We start from the raw sequence: 19,862 nt of genomic DNA, 5'->3' as shown, positions 1-19,862 counted from the left end.
GGTGAAAATGTTCTCATGTTTATACAGTGACACAGTGTTACGATACACCGGCAGGAGACTTGTAGAATGCTTTATAGTTGCTCCCTCGCCAGCCAGTAAATAACTGTCACCCAAAGGAACACTGCTGAGTCATAGAATCTAAGAACAACAGAAATCTTACATAACAAACGTTCTACATATACATGTTTAATGATACAACATGTCTTCTCCCCATTACAAAGTAGAATGATCCTTCCATCAGAAATGAAATAAAGAAAAACAAAAAATAAAAATACACGTAATACTATGTTACGGCGATCATTTTTACACCATGCTTGATAATATGCCCCCGTGTTCCTTGTGATCTCCTGCCTTCCACCTTTTGTCCAATGTCTGTTCTAACGTTGCTGGAGACACATCTGTCTCCCCTTTCGTTGGACTCTTGATACCTGGCATTGCTACTGACAGTGCTCCTAGCAGTGCTGTGCACATCTACTCCTACATCTCTGCCAAACACTTTACCATCATCCATCAGCATGAAACTGCTGCAGTTCTCAACACCTTACACATTGGTCCCATCACCTTTCCCATACAATGCCACTCTCCTCAAATTCAACCGTTCATCATTCTTCAAAATTACAAACAAAGCATGCACTTCTAGCCTACTTTCACTGCACTGACTTCACTCTGACCAGGTCGCCCACCTTCATTTTCCTATCTCTCCCTCCCTTAGATTCTCCTCCACCATCGAGAATTTCCTATCCACCTAACACTTTCATCAATGCTGGTGACATTTTGGTATTGGATCTTCCGCCCTCTCATCACATCCTTAGTCACACCACTTTCAGTGGTTCGATACGCCCAAACCAGATAACTTACCATGGCTTTAACATCCCCTTTTTTCCACTGACATCTGCACAACTCCTTGTACCATGCGATTCACCCTTCCAATATCACCATTTTTCTGGGTATTGTACAATGACGTATGTAAATGCTTTAGGCCATAAACATTCAAAAAACGCTTCTTCTGATGGTTAGTCAGTCCCATTATCTCTAATGAGTTTCACAGGAAATCCTTCTTCTGTAAGAAATTACATCCAACACCTTGATAGTGTTCCTTTTAGCGATCTCACTCATAAATTTCACAACCAGCTACCTGGAATGTACATCCACCAAGGCTAATGCAAATGTTACCTCAGCGGCAAACCCTCCCATGACCCAATGCTATCTGCACACACCATATTCCATGGTATAACTGGATCCACAACCACCCCTTAACTCACTGCCCCCCTACCTTTTGTCTATTATCACTCTCCTAACTTTCCTTACATTTCACTACCTATTGAGATATTTCCTTATCAATGCCAGGTCACCAAAAGGTTTCTCTTAGCCTTTTCCTAGTCAACATTTTTCCCAAATTACATTGCACCATTTTAAACAACTTGAATCTTAAACCCTTTGAAGGAATAAATCCCTTGCCTCTTGATATGCCCTTCTCATCAACTCATCGAACCATTTACATATGGTCTCACAAGCACAGCTAAGGACCTGTCTCGCTTGCACCCTTTAGAGATCAATAGCAAAACTTGTAATAGGACTTCGTCTTACTCTATACTCTGAAACTACCCTTGCTTCTCAATTACTCCTTGACTCCATTCTGCCAAATAATACACATTAGCAACTGCTCCATCCTTGTCAAAAGCTTCCACCTTAACTTTGTCAACATCTCTCAATGGTAGTGGCATCCTAGACAACCTGTTTGCCTGGGCATTCCTCCAACCTGGTATATATTTGATTCTATATTAGAATTCATGTAGGCAGGCTACTAAGCAAGCTAGTCTTGCAGAACCTTTTCCTGCTCCACCTGGGGGATGGATTTTCAACAATGTTTTGTGGTCAGTGGGCACAATCAAGGGAAACCCCCATAAATGCATGCTAAAATATTCTGCCACCTACACAGCAGACAAAATCTCCCTCTCTAAAACTGATTAATTTCTTTCGGAGTCAGTTAAAGAGCAGGGCTCGAAAGTTGCCTGTTTTTCCCCACTCTTGTGAGCTTGAGATAACTCAGCTCCCACAGCTACGGTACTAGCATCTACAGTACAAAGGAGTCAAGACCTTGATAGAACATATCTTGTGTTTTATGTTTTCAGAACAATTCTATTGTTTCTCTTCCCAATGAAAATTGCATCCTTTTCTCAATAGTTTCTCTATATGCCCTGTTTTCTCAGATTATTTTTTTGGACCAAATTTAGCACAGTAATCTATGAGGCCAAAAATGACTTCAATTACTTCTAACAAATCTCTCATCGGCTTGACACCTGCAGCCCGACAAGATGGAACTTATGCAGTCTACTTCTTAAACCAAAAATGTACATTTCTCTTTTAAAAAAATTAGACCAGCCTAGTCAGTCCTATGAAAAACCTGTTTGAGAACACTACTGTGATCCTCCACTGTTTCATCAAAGACCAAGATGTCATCCTAAAAATATGCAGTTCTTTCCACCCTTTTGAATATTTCACTAGTCATTCTCTGAAATATACTGGCTGCCGATGAAAGGCCAAAAACATTCTTTTAAATTGGAACACACATTCTGTTGGTATGAACGCAGTAAGATGTTTTAAATTTGTATGCGGTCTGATCTTATGGTAAGTGCTCTTGAGATTAGGTTTGCTAAAGAACCTACCTCCTTTGAGTGACAACACCAGTTCATCAATATTTGCTAGGGGAAAATTATCCGCAATGATGTTTTGAATAAATGTACATAATTCTACAGAAAATTTAAAACTCCCATCAGATTTTCCAATGATTACCGCAAGAAATATCCAATTGAACATTTCAATATGTTTGATTACTCCCTGGTCAAACGTCACTTGGCCTCTTGCGTAGCAATGATTGGGACTTTTCTCACTATAAATTGAACAGGTACAGCTCCCAGCTTAACCATAATATTGTGAACATATTTTTTAAGTTCTCCCTCTTTGTGAGAGAACACACCTTTTGCTCCCTCTACTATTTCTTTTACTGTGATATCATCTACCACCACGACCTGGTTGAGAGCTCTAGTGTTTATGATTATATGAAAATCATATTGATGTTCGCACCCCAATATTGGGGGACCTCTTTCGACAACATACACTTTTCCATTCACATATCTTTCTTGGTACTCAAACCTTGTTAACATGTACACAATTATGTCAATTTTCTTCCCCTGATACTCACCAGTATCAATGTCTTTGCTTCCCAAAGACATTAATTAGCAAAACCAGGCCACTGGTGCTACAAAAAAGTGGCCTGGTGTGTAGCACCAGGCCACTGTGCTACAAACATTTCCTTAGGTATGATGGTATATAGGGACTCCGAATCCACAATAAGGTGAACCAACCTCTCTTTCATTTTAAATTCAGCCTTCGGTCTATAGTGTCTATCCAGCTGTCTTGACCATCAGAACTTGTCCACTTCCCCATCCTGTTCTAGCTCTTCTTGTACCTGTAACGCTGCCACCTTAAACTTTGCACTGTTTTTGCAGATGCAAGGAACATTTCCCTTCTGCCCACATTGCCTGCACTCTTTGGCAATAGCAAAACAATTCTTAAAATCATCATTGTGAAGACTGCTCCCACATCTTGTGCATATTTTTTCAGAACATTTGAAATTATTAGCATTTTTCTTATTCAACAATATTTTCTTATTGCTTCTATCATAGCTTTTGCTGGTGCTGAGTTACTCTGTATCTTCCTGTTCAACACAAGAAACAGTTCCACTGCTACTCTTTTTTTCCCATTTCTTTCATACATAATTCTGATTGCTCCACCATGGACGCTTTTTTGATATCATCCTTAAGTGAGAGATTCTTCAGTGCCCATAGCCTCTCCTGCTCCTTTTTACTTATACATTGTACAATCAACTGGTCATGTATCAACTCATCTGTCAGCATAACAAAATGGCATTTGACAGATAACTGATGCAACCTAGCAACAAACTAATTTACTGTTTCATCCACTCTAATTGGCAGGGTATAAAGTCTATGCCTACACATGACTATGTTGGTGACCTTGCCAAACCTCTACATCTACACCTTTAATCTGTTCACCATCACCGCACTCCTTGTCCTTTCTCAGTCTCCGTTACTCTTTCCTGATGAAGTTTGATACAGTAGACGTCCATGTTAAATATGCTGCAGAAGCTCCTTGGGGCACCTCTGTTGATAACACTGTTCCGACACTGATGACTCCGCACTTCACTGTAGACGCCCTTGAGAGTCGTGCCATACTAAATCTTGTTGATGCTGTTGCCGCAGCACATGCAATATTGAGCTCTGCTAAGAGTTGCGCACATTTGACTCCTATTGGCGTTGTTGCCACAACACATGTAGCCTCGAGCTCTGCTACTTATGTTCGGGTGAGTCAGCGCATGCTTAACGGCAGTTGCAAGATCTTTACTACTGCAAAACTGGCGGTCAAAACAGATTCCAAGTAAATTAGAGTGGCTGCAGAAAATGAGGAGAGTAAGAAAGAGTGAACAAATCTATGCTCTGCGGGTGGGCGGAGGGAAACAATTTGATAAAATTTGGGGTTCTTTTTTTGATTCTGATTGATGGTTACTTAGAGGATGATGTTAAACTTTATTATCTGATCGTTTTTTTATATATTTTTTTTTTTTAGGTTGAATCTGTTTTTCACTGTATTTGATCCTGTGTATGTTTGATCAGTAATGTCTTTATTGTCACTAAAGTACTTCAATAAAAATAAAAAAAATAAAAAAATGGTCATCGCATGCAGATACAGTGCATGCACACCTCTTCTGATGCTAGTAATAGAGCGCACCACATGGGAACCGTAGAGGTGCTATGGGATGCCTACACCAGCAATTCCCACAAAAAAGCCAAAATCAACACATGCAGGTGTGAAATAGGCTGTCACTTGGGGATGAGTGAACTCCACGATGACAGCATTAAATTGAATTAAACTCTTTTACTTCCGTCTCATGGCGAGCGCAAAGTTTAGGCTCCTTTACGTTGTACAAGTGCTATGAAGTAGGTGACTCTCTTACTCCTGTTTTCTTCTTGCAATATTTGATTTTGCTATGCAGAGTAAGCGGCACTCTTATCATCTAAACTGCTCACTTCAAGAAAAATGAAGTGGGTCCATGCACCAACAGTGGATTCATGCAGTCCTCTCACACTTCTTCCGGCTGGAACTCATCTTTAAATGTGTGATACACTGGCAGGAGACTGAAGGCTTCATAGTTACGATTTATTAAGAAAGATAACTCGGTGTGTGCTCCCTCATCAACCGGTAAAAAACTGTCACCAAAGTAACACTGCTGAATCATAGAATCCAAATGCAAAAACAACAGTTGATGGACAGAATGCAGAACAATGTCATACATTCACCCCAGTACAGAGATCTGGGCCTGAATCCATCGTTTTTTTGTTCACCATGCCATTCCAGTTTGAACCCAGCCATATGCAAATCACTCTTGACCCTGTGCCTCATGCGAACAGTCCAGCCAGAACTGCCAAGCCAGGTCCTCCCTGGACTGAAAACAAGCATCCTAGGACTGGTTTCGGGGTTTCACCCCTCTTCAACGAGGATAGCTTGATTCCAGTGGCATGGAGAGCACGGGACCCACGTCTGGGCATACCCATCCCACTCGGGGTGACGAATGCAAAAACAACAGTTGACGGACACAATGCAGAACAATGTCATACATTCACCCCCGTACAGAGATCTGGGCCTAAATCCATCGTGTTTTTGCTCACCATGCCATTCCAGTTTGAACACAGCCATATGCAAATCAGTCTTGACCCTGTGCCTCATGGGAACAGTCCAGCTCAAACTGCCAAGCCAGGTCCTCCTTGGACTGGAAACAAGCATCCTAGGGCCGGTTTCGCGGTTTCACCCCTCTTCTGCCAGGATAGCTTGATTCCAGTGGCATGGAGAGCACGGGACCCACGTCTGATTTGCATATGGCCAGGTCTAAACTGGGGTAGCATGGTGAGCAAAAGAATGATGGATTTAACCCAGATCTCTTGACTGGGGGTGAATGTTTTGATTTGTTCTGCATTCCGTCCATCAATTGTGTGTCTTTTGCTGTCTCTCCCTAAGTGCGCCAGGTATGCCCAGACGTGGGTCCTGGGCTCACTGTGCCACTGGAATCAAGCTATCCTGGCTGAAGAGGGGTGAAACCCCGAAACCAGTCCTAGGATGCTTGATTCCGGTCCAGGGAGGACCTGGCTTGGCAGTTCGGGCTGGACTGTTCCCATAAGGCACAGGTTGTGCCTCATGGGAACAGTCATTGTGCAGCACATTTGGAAACAGCAAAAGGCCAGTGATTGTTTATGTACAGGGAGGTTTCCCTTCCTGCACATAAACAATAATTTAAAAAAAATGCCATTTTGCAACTTCTATATGTGCTGCATTAAGCAGCACACATAGAAGTTACAAAATGGCATTTCAAGACTGTTCATGTGCAGGAAGGGGGACCTTCCAGCACATAAACAACCTTCCCCTGAACACAGACACGTGAAAGGGTGCCTAGGTTGGTGCTAGGCTGCTAAGTGTAGCGCCAGCGCAGGGGGAAATGCAGGGCTGCAGAATATTCTTGTAAATATGGTGCAGCCCTGCGTTTCTGAAGTAGCGGAGTGAGGCGTTAAGACAGGAAGGCTAACGCCTCACTCCGCCCCTTCCCTTGTAAATATATGCCCGTTAGTTTTATAATTTTGTTTGCCACAATTAGCATTCAGATGGCGTTAACATTTATCAGTAAGTGTCTGTAATGATGAAAGATGTCTCGTAGACAGGTGGCTTAGAACAGGTTAAAGGTTTATTCCATAAGTTACAAAGTCCAAGTAAAACACCAGAAAGGCCACAGCTAAGATCCTATATGAGCCCCACCAGGAGCAGCCTCCCTGCTGCTCAGCCCATCTCTCCCAACTGCCAACTCCTCCAGTCCCACACACTCAACATTCCAAATGACATCACTCATGGCTGAGCAGCAAGGGACAGGACAGTAATGAGGAAGATGCACCAACAACAACAATAGGTTACAGCACATCTCCCTTCCTTAGAAAAACTAAGCAAAAGATATAAATGCATTTAGTCAGGATGGCATAAAATAACTTCGCTTGCATAAACAAAAATACACATCTTGAAAGACTTAATAAAGAGATACAACAAGCAATTGAAAATACATAAGGCATCACCGCATTACGACATACTTCGTAATGCGGTGATTCCTTTGTTCTCACCGAGGGTCAAAGTAAACATACTGTTGTCAAAAGGTGAGAGAATGCACGGGCTATATTTTATTTCAACTATTCATGCACTGTCAGTTCCGTTTCAGGCCGTGTGTTCATGGATGGGATTACAAGTGTGATTTTGGGCTTTTCACACAGCTTCAGCAATTTTGTGCCACATTACTTTCTAATTGGCCAGCACAAAGACTAGTTATTAGTTAAAGTGACACATGGGAGTTGATTTGAAGATGTTAATCCCTTTATGAGAAGACCATCGTTTTTTTTAGTTGTGAATCCTTTTACAAGAGTGCCATCTAGTGGATTTTAGAAGGAACTTGGACAACTTCCCAGAGCTGCATAGAACTTATAATGAAAAGTTTCCTGCTGGTGACAATTTCGGGTGAGAGATCGCTCACCGGAGTATGAGTTTTCTTCTTTCTTTATTTTCATTATTGCAATATTGTTTTGTGGGGGTGTGAGTGTGTGCCTCTATCCTGTGTGTGTCTCCATTCTTGTTCAAGGGTGTTGTGTCATGTTAGTGGTTGGTGTGTACCCATTATGTTGGTAGGGTTGTGGAGCTGTGTGGAGCGTTGTGTTCAATTTGGAGGCTAATTGCTCGGTTTTGGATCATAGGGGGTTGTTTTTCCCCTATTACAAGTTTTTGGTATCTTGGAGTACCATAGGGAAAGTTTTTCCCTATTACAGTGTTCGCAGAATCATAGGGAGGTGTGTTCCCCTATAGGGAAGTGTTTTTCCCCTATTACAATGTTCAGAGTATCAGAGGGAGGTGTTTTTCTCCTATTACAATGTTCAGAGTATCATAGGGAGGTGTATTTTCCCTATTACAGTGGTCAGAGTATTATAGGGAGGTGTATTTTTCCCTATTACAAGTTCAGTGAGTCTTTGGGAGGTGTTTTCCCCTATAGGGAGGTGTTTTTCCCCTATTACAGTGTTCAGGGTATCATAGGGAGGTGTTTTTCCCCTATTACAATGTTCAGAGTATCATAGGGAGGTGTATTTTCCCTATTACAGAGTATCATAGGGTTGTGTATTTTCCCTATTACAAGTTCAGTGAGTCCTTGGGAGGTGTTTTCCCCTATAGGGAGGTGTTTTTTTTTCTTCCCTATTACTAAGTTTTGGAGTCATAGGGAGGTGCGTTTCCCTTTTACAATGTTCAGTATGTCTTAGGGAGGGGTATTCCTCGGTGGGGAGGTGTGTTTACCCTATTATTGTTAATTTGTTGGTGGTGAGTACCCATCTAATTAGTTTCCCTAGGGAGGGGGATGGGGCTCATTGTATTTTTTCTAGCGAGTATTTTCTAATTTGGGTGCCTTATGTATTTTCAATTGCTTGTTGTATCTCTTTATTAAGTCTTTCAAGATGTGTATTTTTGTTTATGCAAGCGAAGTTATTTTATGCCATCCTGACTAAATGCATTTATATCTTTTGCTTAGTTTTTCTAAGGAAGGGAGATGTGCTGTAACCTATTGTTGTCGGATCCCATCCTCGTCGCCAGTGTAATGATGAAAGATGTCTCGTAGACAGGTGGCTTAGAACAGGTTAAAGGTTTATTCCATAAGTTACAAAGTCCAAGTAAAACACCAGAAAGGCCACAGCTAAGATCCTATATGAGCCCCACCAGGAGCAGCCTCCCTGCTGCTCAGCCCATCTCTCCCAACTGCCAACTCCTCCAGTCCCACACACTCAACATTCCAAATGACATCACTCATGGCTGAGCAGCAAGGGACAGGACAGTAATGAGGAAGATGCACCAACAACAACAATAGGTTACAGCACAGTCCCAGTCAACCAATGGTGTTTTATCTAGCGACATTTTTTTACACATATTTTTTTCAGCAGATGTCAAAAATATAAAATAAATATCAATTGAAATGTTGAAGGTTTATACACACACATCTCTGTCCTTTGCAAAATGGAACTTGTCAATGCCACCAAAGAAAAGATAATATGTATGGAAGGCTTCCTAGTGCAGAGGCATGTTACTTCAACAGATAGAATGTGGAACACGTTTTTTTATGCTCACTTTGAATGTTTCACAGTGGCTGGCAAAAGCGCCCACTACTAGAGAGATATATAGGGTTACTCTTTGTACATATTCAATAAACACAAATTTCATTACAGACATATATGCCTGATTAGAACATTGGAATGTGGAGCACTCCATTGTAGACAATGGAGTGCTCCGTGCTTCTACGGGCCGGTAAAGGCCCGCAGAGCAACATTCCAATGTTTTACAAAAGCCTCTCGAAGCTCGAGGGGATTTAAATCTCCTCGAGCTTCGAGAAGCCTTTGTTTAATTTGTTAGAACATTCTGCCCTCTAGTGGCAGAATGTTCTAATAGCCTAATAGCCCTTCGTAGCAGGGCTATACCGCTATTAAAGTCCCGCTGCTTTTGTTAAAGTCCCTCGCCTTCGGCTCGGGCCTTTAACGCTGCAGCGGGCCTTTAATAGCCGGTATAGCCCGCTACGGCGGGCTATAAGGCTATAATAAGCCCAGTCACCCTCATGCTCCGATGGACAGAGTTTCTGGGATACAATGTAGGTAATTTCAATAAAGATTTATCATTTGAATTCAGGTGTTAGTTCTCAGTGAAGGTCAAGCAGAAGTGCAAAACATTATCAAACTCATGTCAGCTTACCCCCCCCCCCCTCCCCCCCGCCATGATTGATGCAATCATTAAATCTAAATAAACAAACAATGGAGATGTAACACAATTAAAATGAACCGTAATAGAAATTAATTAGGACAGGATATATCGTTCCAGCACATCTGAAAATGCATGAAATCCAATACTTCTTTTCCAAAGCTAACTTGGTAGTTATGTTTGCTGTATAGAAATGTATGCTCAACACATTCATATCAGAACCTGGATCTACAGGAACCACTTACTATCATGTTCCATTGATTGGTGAAAATCGATGGCTTTAAGATTGCCTCTCACTTGGCTCATAAATATTACTTGCCATTGTTTCATTTAGTAAAAATTAACCAATTATCTTTATTTTCACCAGTTGAGTTTTATTATAGTTCCATGTTATTTTTCCCCACATCAAACGGTATTTTTTCCAATTATAATGTGATTAGTTTTCTTCTTCTTTGCAAGTGCTTCAAGAAATGTGGCAGGATCATATATGATTATGGCTGTTGCAGAATGTGACAATAATTAATGAAATAGGCTCCAGCGTACATTTAAGTTTCAACACAAAATCGGAAAACTAATGGGGCACAAGCGTGCCTCTCCTCACCTTTGAAAGCAACCTGGGTACAGCGTGTCTGGGCAGCAGAGCGCTGTGCTGCTTCCAGCTGTAATTCATTTACTACAGACTGAGACAGCTGCACCGTTGTTCAGTGCTTCATTTTGGGCCACGTGTAGGAAACTTTGAAATAGCCAGTTCCTATTTGCGATTTCCTGCAAATTGCAATTAGAAAATCGCTATTTCAAATGTATGAAGCTCTTTTGAGTTGCGATTCCCAGTGGGTCACAAATAGAGCTACCTCATGAGTATTAATGGGTTAGGTCACGGTTTGTGACCTGTTGGGAATCGCTAAAATCACAGGGCTGGTGGCCTGCTGGGGTCAGCAGACTACCATGTCTGTAATTGGTTTTAAATAAAGCAAACTTTTTATTGAAATGCAGCCCATTTTCTTTAAAGGAAAACAGGATTGGCTTAAAAACGGTCTGCTCTTAAAAATGCTTTAAAAAATATTCTTAAAGGGGAAGGACCGCTTCCCATTTGAGAATGGGTTGTCAGCAATTTGAAATTGGCGGTATTTTGCAAATGGTTTGCGAATGCATTTCTGTCACAAAACATTCACACATACCACTACAATTTGGTATTAGAACGGGATGCCCTAAACATGCCCCTTACTAATACCGAATCACATACACAGTTTGTGATTTGGTAATAGGTTACCGAATTGCAAATAGGGCTTTCTACATCTCAAAAAGCCTTTTCTGAGAATCAGCCTGTTCGCAACCATCAAAAAGGCTTGTACATGTGGCCCTTTGTTATGTAAGCACAACACCGAATGCTCTAAACTGATGATGAACATTCTGTTTTGCAAACATTTATTTTTTAATCAACAGAAAGGGGGGCGGCATTTATTTCCTTTACCCGTACTGTAGGTTTTTTTCTCGCCAATGTGCCTGGTGAATATTCTCATGCCTTTGTTCAGTACGTATCCCAATAATATCTGCTGGGAAGGCAGTGGGTGGATTTGTCGCAGCTGTCAGCAGGTTTTAAACAAAAGACGTCACTCATATGCTCATTTGTGCTTTTTCCTTTGTTTGTTCCTTGACAGAAATGCCAACCTGTGAACCTATTACACAGTTTCTCTGCAAAAATGGGAGATGCATTAGTAGCAAATGGCACTGCGATTCAGGCAAGTATAACGTGTTAATATTAGTGACCATTTCATAATGCAAAGCACACATTGAATTGTATCTTGGTACAAATGACCCACCTTTCCCAAATCTACAGCAGAATCTAAATTAGGGCTTCAGTTTTCTTAAGAAGGCATTTCAGCTTGCAAGATGTCTCACTGAAGAAAACATGCACCGCTGACATTTGCTGTAATCTGCAGGTTTCAACTACAATGCCAGCAAAACCTATCTTACCCTGCTACCTTTATGAGGGAGAAAACTAGGGTATTATACTGTCACCGCAGGAAATGTCATTCAGCAGCACCTCCATAGGGGCAGTTCCACCACTCACACCACACCCTTCCAACACAGGATTCACTAGTCATGTGACACCATTAATGAAAGGACTTGGGTGCACGTGCTCATGGCCAGCTATCTAACCCCTGACACTAGTGGCCATGTTGTCATTTACCTCACATGCAGACCTAGGGCCCAGGACTCCACATTGGCGAAGAGGCGGTCTGACCCCACCTTCCGCACTGCCCTGCAGTAAAGCACCATGAGTGAGAAGGATGGCTGGATCATTGCTCGACCAGGCAAGAGTTCACATCATGCCAGGAAGGGGTGAACTCTGCCCCAGCAAGGAATCAGAGTCCGGGTGCCTTCCACACCCTGCAGTTTCAGCTGCCATATGCCCACAGGGAGCACGGGCAGGACCGCTGTGACAAGTAAGAGAGGCCGAGAGTTGGCAGGTACTGTGAAGAAGCTGCACTGCTACCAAGAAGCCACTCTATGTTTGAGTCGAAGACCTGTTAAGAGTGTTGTTCCCACCCCACCTGTTCTGACTCACTGGGACAGGTGAAGAGGTGAGCTCTGTCTGCGGCGCATTGAGAGGAGTTGGCATTGGGGTTCCCGTCCCTGGAACATGGTAGCAGGCCTGACTTGCTGGGTGGGGAGACTATAGTCAGAAGACAGCATGCAAACTGACTGCTCTCTGGAGGAGAGGTCCCGCATAACACACATTTGACCGCTAGAGTGCATGCGTGCCTTAGGAGAGACACACCAAGAAGAGGGCAATGTTGTTTTGCTTACAACCCTGCAATTATGAAGAACTAGTGCAGCTTGATCCCTCTGTACCTCTTGAGTGCACAGTAAAATGAAAAAGACAGAGGTGCACTCCCAGAGGGAGCTTTTTGCTGCCTCCAAGACCTCCGTGGCTGTCGAAAAAGGCTAATGCCCCTGCGAGAGGAAAAGCAAGGAGCGAGCAGTAATTTGTCCCTGAAGTACACCATTACCTGCCTGCTTTTGTTAAAGACAAGGGAACCCTAAAAGGTAACCAAGGACCTAGGGAATCCATTTTTGAAAAACAGTGATCCTTGTTTAGGAATGATTAAGAAACCACAAAATGAATATAGAAAGAAATCAATTCTATATATATGCTATCCAGCCGGATAGTGCGATTTAATAAGAATTAAACAATGTCATGAAACAAAATGAATAAGTAGTGGGATACAGTCCTGTATCCGATTTCACATAAATGAACAAAGGGTGATGATTTGACAATTTACAAAGACATATTTTTTACAAAAAACATGAAGCAAACAGCCGAAACAGAAAGAGTTGCTTGTACCTCAATACTAAAGATGCGACAAGCATGATAAATGGTTACAACCGTGACACATAATAATAACATTGTTAGTGTGTACGGTATTTTAAGATGTCGACGACGTTTCGATCCCTATTTGAAATATATTGGATCATCATCAGGACAGTGATAATGTTCACCTGAGCAATTAGAACAGCTTAAAGGCCGTATGGATGTGGTCTTCGGTAAGGGATGAGGGGCCTCTTGGTTCACAGAAGAACGGGCGCTATTGTTAGTTCAAGACGGTGCTTGGTTCCTTTGCCCCGGTTTGGTGCGTGGAAGGGGGTACTTGTGGAGATGACCAGATACTGTCTTGGTTGGGACAGTAATCCACGAGAGTCCATGGACGTGTGTGGAGCGCGCTGGCTCGATGTATGATCATTTCTTGACATTGTTTAATTCTTATTAAACTCGCACTATCCGGCTGGATAGCAAATATATAGAATTGATTTCTTTCTATATTCATTTCGTAATCACAAGGATCACTGTTTTTTCAAAAATTACCTGCCTGCACCACAGTGAGTCTGCAGTGCATACGCCATAGCCCCAAACCAAAGAGCTACCGCAATGAGAGTAAAAGAGAAGCACTTTGGGAGATTTAATTACAAGAGGGGAGAGCAAACCACCAGAGGAAGTTTCTACCCCTGCACCTCAGAAATTGAGCAACAGTGGACTGAACCCATCCCGGAAGTGGCCCAGGTACCTGCAGTGGCATGTGAGTTCCCTGCCACCTTTGTCATCACTGGGACAGGAGCAGCGAGGCAGTGAAGCTGTAATGGGGAAGGAAGACACCACATGCACCCTAGTGGCCTCAGCCACCACCACGTGGGGAGGAGAGGAGACCATTCTGCTTCCTGCAGCACCCGACAGCTCCAGCACCGCTGCTCAGCAACAGAGGGGTAGAGGTACATTAGTGCAAGGGAACCGTCACAGACAAGGAGGATGTGCCTGATACTCGGCTCAGGCCCCTCCATACCTGGCTGGAGTAAGACATGCATATCAGAACCGGGGCTAGAGAACACAGGACTGGTGCAGAGAGAACGGCATGCCCCTTGTATGCAACCCCAACCCACGTAGGCATAATAGTAAACAGCAGTTTACTGGGGAGAGCCAAGAAAAAAGAAGCCTTTTGCCATAAAAGTACAGTGCCTGACAATAATTCTGATCAGCCTTCACAAGGTAGTGCAAGCCCATACCAAAAAAGAAGTGCCGAAGGTAAAGAGTGCTCATATTCTGCCTGGAGTGGAGGGACTCCACGCCTGTAGTATTCCAGCAACATTCGCTGAGCATTATAAGGGGCAGCATGATGGCAAGAAATACACACTAGAGGGTGTCCGAGATTCACTACCTCTCACGCAGACACATAGCCAGAGCATATTAGGAGAGTGGCAGACCAGGTTGGAATCTAGCTCCAAAACTCAAGGCTCACGCCGACCAACATCACATAGACAAAATCACGGACTGTCAAGGAGTAGAGCACTACTCCCCACTTGAGCTAGTGGACCAGTTTCGCAATTATTACACCGCGATGTACAAATCGAAAGTGACTATGCCAGATTCAGACATAGCAAAATATTTAGCAGACACTGCCTGTGCATGGCTGGCAGATGGTCATTGTGACTATCTGAATCAACCTATTGATGACTTAGACATCAAAGTCGCAATACGAGACCTACCCAACAAGAAAACGCTGGGGCCGGATGGCCTAACGGCCGAGTTCTATAAAGAATTTTCAGATATAGTCACACCACACCTATTAGAAATGTATGCGAAGTCACATGAATCAGGTATCCTTCCACCGTCACTTCGTCGAGCACTGATTATCACTCTGCTTAAAAAAGATAAGCCCTCTGACATATGTGAATAGTATAGGCCTCCATCCCTGATCAATCTAGATGCCAAAATACTTGCAAAAATCCTTGCTACAAAACTACAACCTTTGATTCCCTCTTTGGTCCTCCCGGACCAATCTGGTTTTATCCCGGAAAGATCTGCCTCTCACAACTTACGCACCATTCTTGCAATAATGCATGTTCTCGACCAAAATCTGCCTACGGCGGCAGTAATGCTGGATGCAGCCAAAGCGTTCAACTCTATTGAATGGGGCTACATGTTCAATATCCTGCAGAGGATGGGATTCCCACCGATGTATCTGAGATGGGTGCATCTGCTATAATGGCCCATCGGCATGGGTGCGAGTGGGGGGTCTGACGTCAGAGCCATTCCCAATAGCACAAGGTACCAGACAGGGATGCTTGTTATCGTTCCTGCTATTTGCCTTATCACTTGAGCCCTTGACATGTGTGATCCGTCAAAGACATAGGGAAACGTCTCTCAATTTTATACACCGACCGGTGGGCATATCTCTCTATGCCGACGACATGGTCCTATTCATCAGGGAACCAGATCGGGCTGCTCTCAGGCCTTACTGTTAATTGGGATAAGTCGTTGATCATACCTCTAACAGACATCACCTCCCCGCCATCTATGGAAAACCCCTTGCTGTGGACCTCGGATCCTGTTAAATACCTAGGTGTCTGGATCCATCGTGACCCGGAAGTCGTAATACAGGATAATTACGGTCGAGCGTGCACCCCCCTTGATAAGCAGATTGAAAGGTGGACCGCTCTGCCGCTATCCCTAGCCGATCGCATTGCACTTATTAAAATTATCATACTGCCTACATTTCTATATCTATTTTCTAGTATTCCTATAAAACTGTCGCAACATTTTTTTTAAGTTCTACGAATCGCCCTACTCAAGCAAATATTGGGAGGCAAACAGGCTCGCGTTAGTTGGGCAACTCTCACACTTGACTATGCTATAGGTGGGTTCAGTGCACCGGACCTGTACACATACTATTTGAGTGCTCAAGCATAGTATGCATATTATTGGTTTCACCCACATGTCTACCCTCCACATGTAGCCGTGGAAGACGGAGATGCCCATCCGACCCCCCTATCAGGTATAATTACACATATTCGGCGGGACACCCCAAAAACTGAAATCAATACGCTAGATATGACAATAGCAGCATAGCACTCCATAGGCAAACTCGCCTCTAAGCTTCCTATATATGCCCCCGCACTGCCCCTAGCACACCATGCCGCACTATCGGTGACACAAGAAGACGACCCTAAAAGAGGTAGGCTTAGTCACCATGCAAGACCTGTATCCAGATGGCAAATTCATCACAGCCAAAGATCTCCACTACATTACCAACCCCACACCACGGTTCGGGTTCACTATCCATAGACTACGAGATGCTGTTAGATCACACTATACTATGTATCCGGAGGAGCCTCCCACTTTACAACCCTTGCAGATAGTACTAACCACTCCCACGTGGAAAAAGCTAGTCACTAAATTATACAGAGCAATACGAGCTGAAACAACCAGAACACCAGACAACAGCTGTGCCTGCTGGAACAACAAATTACCCTCCCACCTGACTCTTGCAGAGTGGGAACAGAGTGCAACCTGACTAGTCAACTCACTTCCAATGGCAATTTACGAATCATACACTTTAAATACCTCCATCAGATATACCACACACCTCTCAAGCTATGCAAATTTGGCGTGCGTGACTCCAGTAGATGTAAACGCTGTAATCGATTAGATGCAGACTTTTGGCATCTTGCATGGGAGTGTGGACAGGTAGCGGGATTCTGGGAGCAAGTAGTGCAACATGTACACAAGATGTCAGGGATAGACTTGCAATGTACGCTGCTGGTATGCTTACTGTGTTATATTCTGCATGTGAAAGGGACGCTGGATAAATTTACACGAATAGCACTGTTAATGGCTAAACGACGACATGCTATAACATGGGAGGGTGTGCAGGCACCGAAAGTTACTCATTGGTTTAGAGACATGGTATAGTGCAAAGAAAAACTGGAACTTTATGCAGAAGAGTTACCAACGTCATCGAAACCCAAGGACATTTGGGAACCATTACGTCAATTTCTCCAACAACATGCCCTGAGTGTCTCTCCGAACACAGCAATTTAATACTCTGTATCGCCTCATGATTCTACTGTAAAGCCAGCCAGGGTCACTGACTGACTATATGTAGTTTATGGGCCTCTGTACCGGTTGATCACATATTGTTTATGCTGGGTTTGTTAATGAACTATTTTGCATGGTAGCAATGCTAATTATTCTTACTTTGAAAAGCAATAAAAAGATTTTTTTTTAAAACACACACTAGAGGGCACTGTATGCCGATCGAAAAATGCCATTAAAATGATGGCAGACATTCCTCACATGGGACCATCTCCTCAGAAGTAAAAACAAAAATGTGTCCGATCCCTCTAGAACACAGAAAAATCTATAATTAGGAAGTTGGGGCATCTAATCTTTTGAACTCATACAGAAAGTACACTCAAAGGACTGGGAGCATCAACTGGCAGGCATTAACAAGTAACACAAAAATCCTCAGGGCACCAGCATCCCACTGACAAATGAAAAAAGGAGTTAGAAAGCTGATTTCTACACCCAATGGCCCAATTCGATTATCCATGCCTGCCTTATGGACACAACCCAAGGATAGCAGAGCTGGACCAGAAGTGGACAGATGCACATGAAGCTGTGGCCATGATCCAGACACCAGGACAGCAAATTCCCAGAACCCCAAGGCATACTGTGCCAGATCCACCAACCATGCCTGATGCCAGTGGCGCCTCAGTGTGCAAGTCTTGTGCCACCAAGTGAAAGGAGGTAGAAACACAGCTCACTGGTACCCACAGAAGAAGGCCTATAGGAATGGCATATGTGACATGCAGCATTAAACCACAGCAACCCAGAGAAGAATTGTCAGGTGGCAGAGAGACCCTCGAGGCAGAAGGCCAGTCACACACATTCACCATCCCAGTGGGAGCTCCAAGAAGATCTCAAAAGAGGGAGCAAGCAAGATGTAGTCAAACGCACAAAGTACCAACAGAGACAAGGAGAATTGGATCAGTACCTGCCCCGATCATCACCAAGCCAGAGTCCAACACAGGAGTCCCGTGGCCGGACTACAACAACAGTCAACCATGGAGATGCCTTGTTGGCCGACATCTAAAGAAGGTGTATGCCACTGCACCCAGAAGACGAGACTCTCAATGAGAAGTCTCATTTGCAAGAAAGAAGGTGCATGCTGAAGTGCCAAGAAGAAAGAGAAGAAGGAAGTGTGAACTGCCAGTCACAGTGGGAAACCTGATGACTGACCAGGCCCAGAGTGAGGGAAATTCAAGAGTGGACAGGCCTGGAAGGCATACTTGACAGGATTTAAGCCATGGATAGAAGGCATCTATCCACACAAAGAAGCAACCGAGGTGAAGCAAGGACAGCCTGCAACAGCACAGCAGGCGAACCGGGAGTAAGCTACAAGCATGATCAAACCAAGTTTCTGTCCTTCACTTCCTGGCATAAACGCTCAGCCATTGTAACTGGCGGCTCAGCAACACAGAGCATCCAGGCTAAGGATACAGGTGCCTCCACAAAGAAAGAACGTAGGCATCTGGCCACCATCACTCTAAGTTGTCAACAACCCAAGAAGAAATGCCCGCGACCATCAAGGCAAGTCATCGCAACCTGTCATACACGTTCACCACATGACATGAAACTCCATTGTGCCACTCCCTTTTGTGTGCATCATCACTACCATACCTAGAGAATTGAACACCATGATTGGTGTCTAACACCACTATCAGAATTACAGAGAAGAAGCACCAGTGACACTTGGAGGAGTCTGTCAACCAGAGAATTCCCACTCACAGCGCCTGCACCCTGATCCTGCTGGCAACAGAGAGTTTTGACCAAGACCCACCTACCCCCGTGGTTGCTCGTGAAACTAGCCAGTGACGCTCTAGCGATCTTGCAGTGGCCCAGATGTGGCAGATATGCAGCCGTAGAACAGACCAAATGAACTCCCATGGCAACCCATCCAAGGGGCATCTACAAGCACGAGAAATGGTTTTGGCACTGTCCCACTGTCAGATACTAGGAGGTGGCAAGGCATTGAAGCGGGGACCTCAATAGATATGCTTTGTAATTGATGCTTTGTGATGGACTCCGACAATGCTCCTGTTTACATTGTTGACACCAACCACCAACCATCGCGAGCATCAGCAGAGTGGATCAACTCCACATAATGGACATAACTCTGGCAGGCATGCAACCAGAATATTTTGGACTTCTCTAAACCAGTGTTTGTGCCCTGAACCACTAAATTATGAATATGAGCGGAGATGTTCTATTGCAGCCAGCTTCATCAGTCCATGTATCCACCACTGTCCTGCTAATTGACTCTGAAGACTGATGGACTATGTTGTATCCAGTTTATTAGTGTGTGTTTCCACAGTTTCCCTAGGAGAAGTCCTACCACTCACCTCACAACCATCCAACACAGTCATCACTGGTCAAATGACCCTGTTAATAAAAGGGCCTGAGTGCACCGGCTCGTGGCCAGCAATCTACCCCTGACACTAGTGTCCATGACGCCCTTAACTTTGGATTTGGGCCTAGGGCCCAGGACTCTATACATAGTAACTCCATATTATCAGCAGTGCTTAGAAATAAAACACTATAAAAACAGATTAATATTATTAGTACACATCTGCTGCCTAAA

General features: G+C 43.7%; 1 protein-coding gene across 1 annotated transcript in view; it reads left to right on the top strand.

Annotated features, from left to right (window-relative positions):
- LRP1B (LDL receptor related protein 1B) overlaps positions 1 to 19,862 on the top strand; it is a 3,634,433-nt gene that overhangs the window by 1,709,944 nt on the left and 1,904,627 nt on the right. Inside the window, exon 19 of the mRNA XM_085647014.1 lies at positions 11,544 to 11,624. Coding sequence (XP_085503140.1) covers positions 11,544 to 11,624 — 81 coding nt within the window. The remainder of the gene's footprint in view (positions 1 to 11,543; positions 11,625 to 19,862) is intronic.

This window comes from Triturus cristatus, chromosome 3_2 (genome assembly GCF_964204655.1).
Source record: "Triturus cristatus chromosome 3_2, aTriCri1.1, whole genome shotgun sequence".
NCBI classification, from domain to species: domain Eukaryota; kingdom Metazoa; phylum Chordata; class Amphibia; order Caudata; family Salamandridae; genus Triturus; species Triturus cristatus.
Note: the sequence above shows the minus strand (reverse complement) of the source record. Positions and strands in the feature narration are given on the sequence as shown.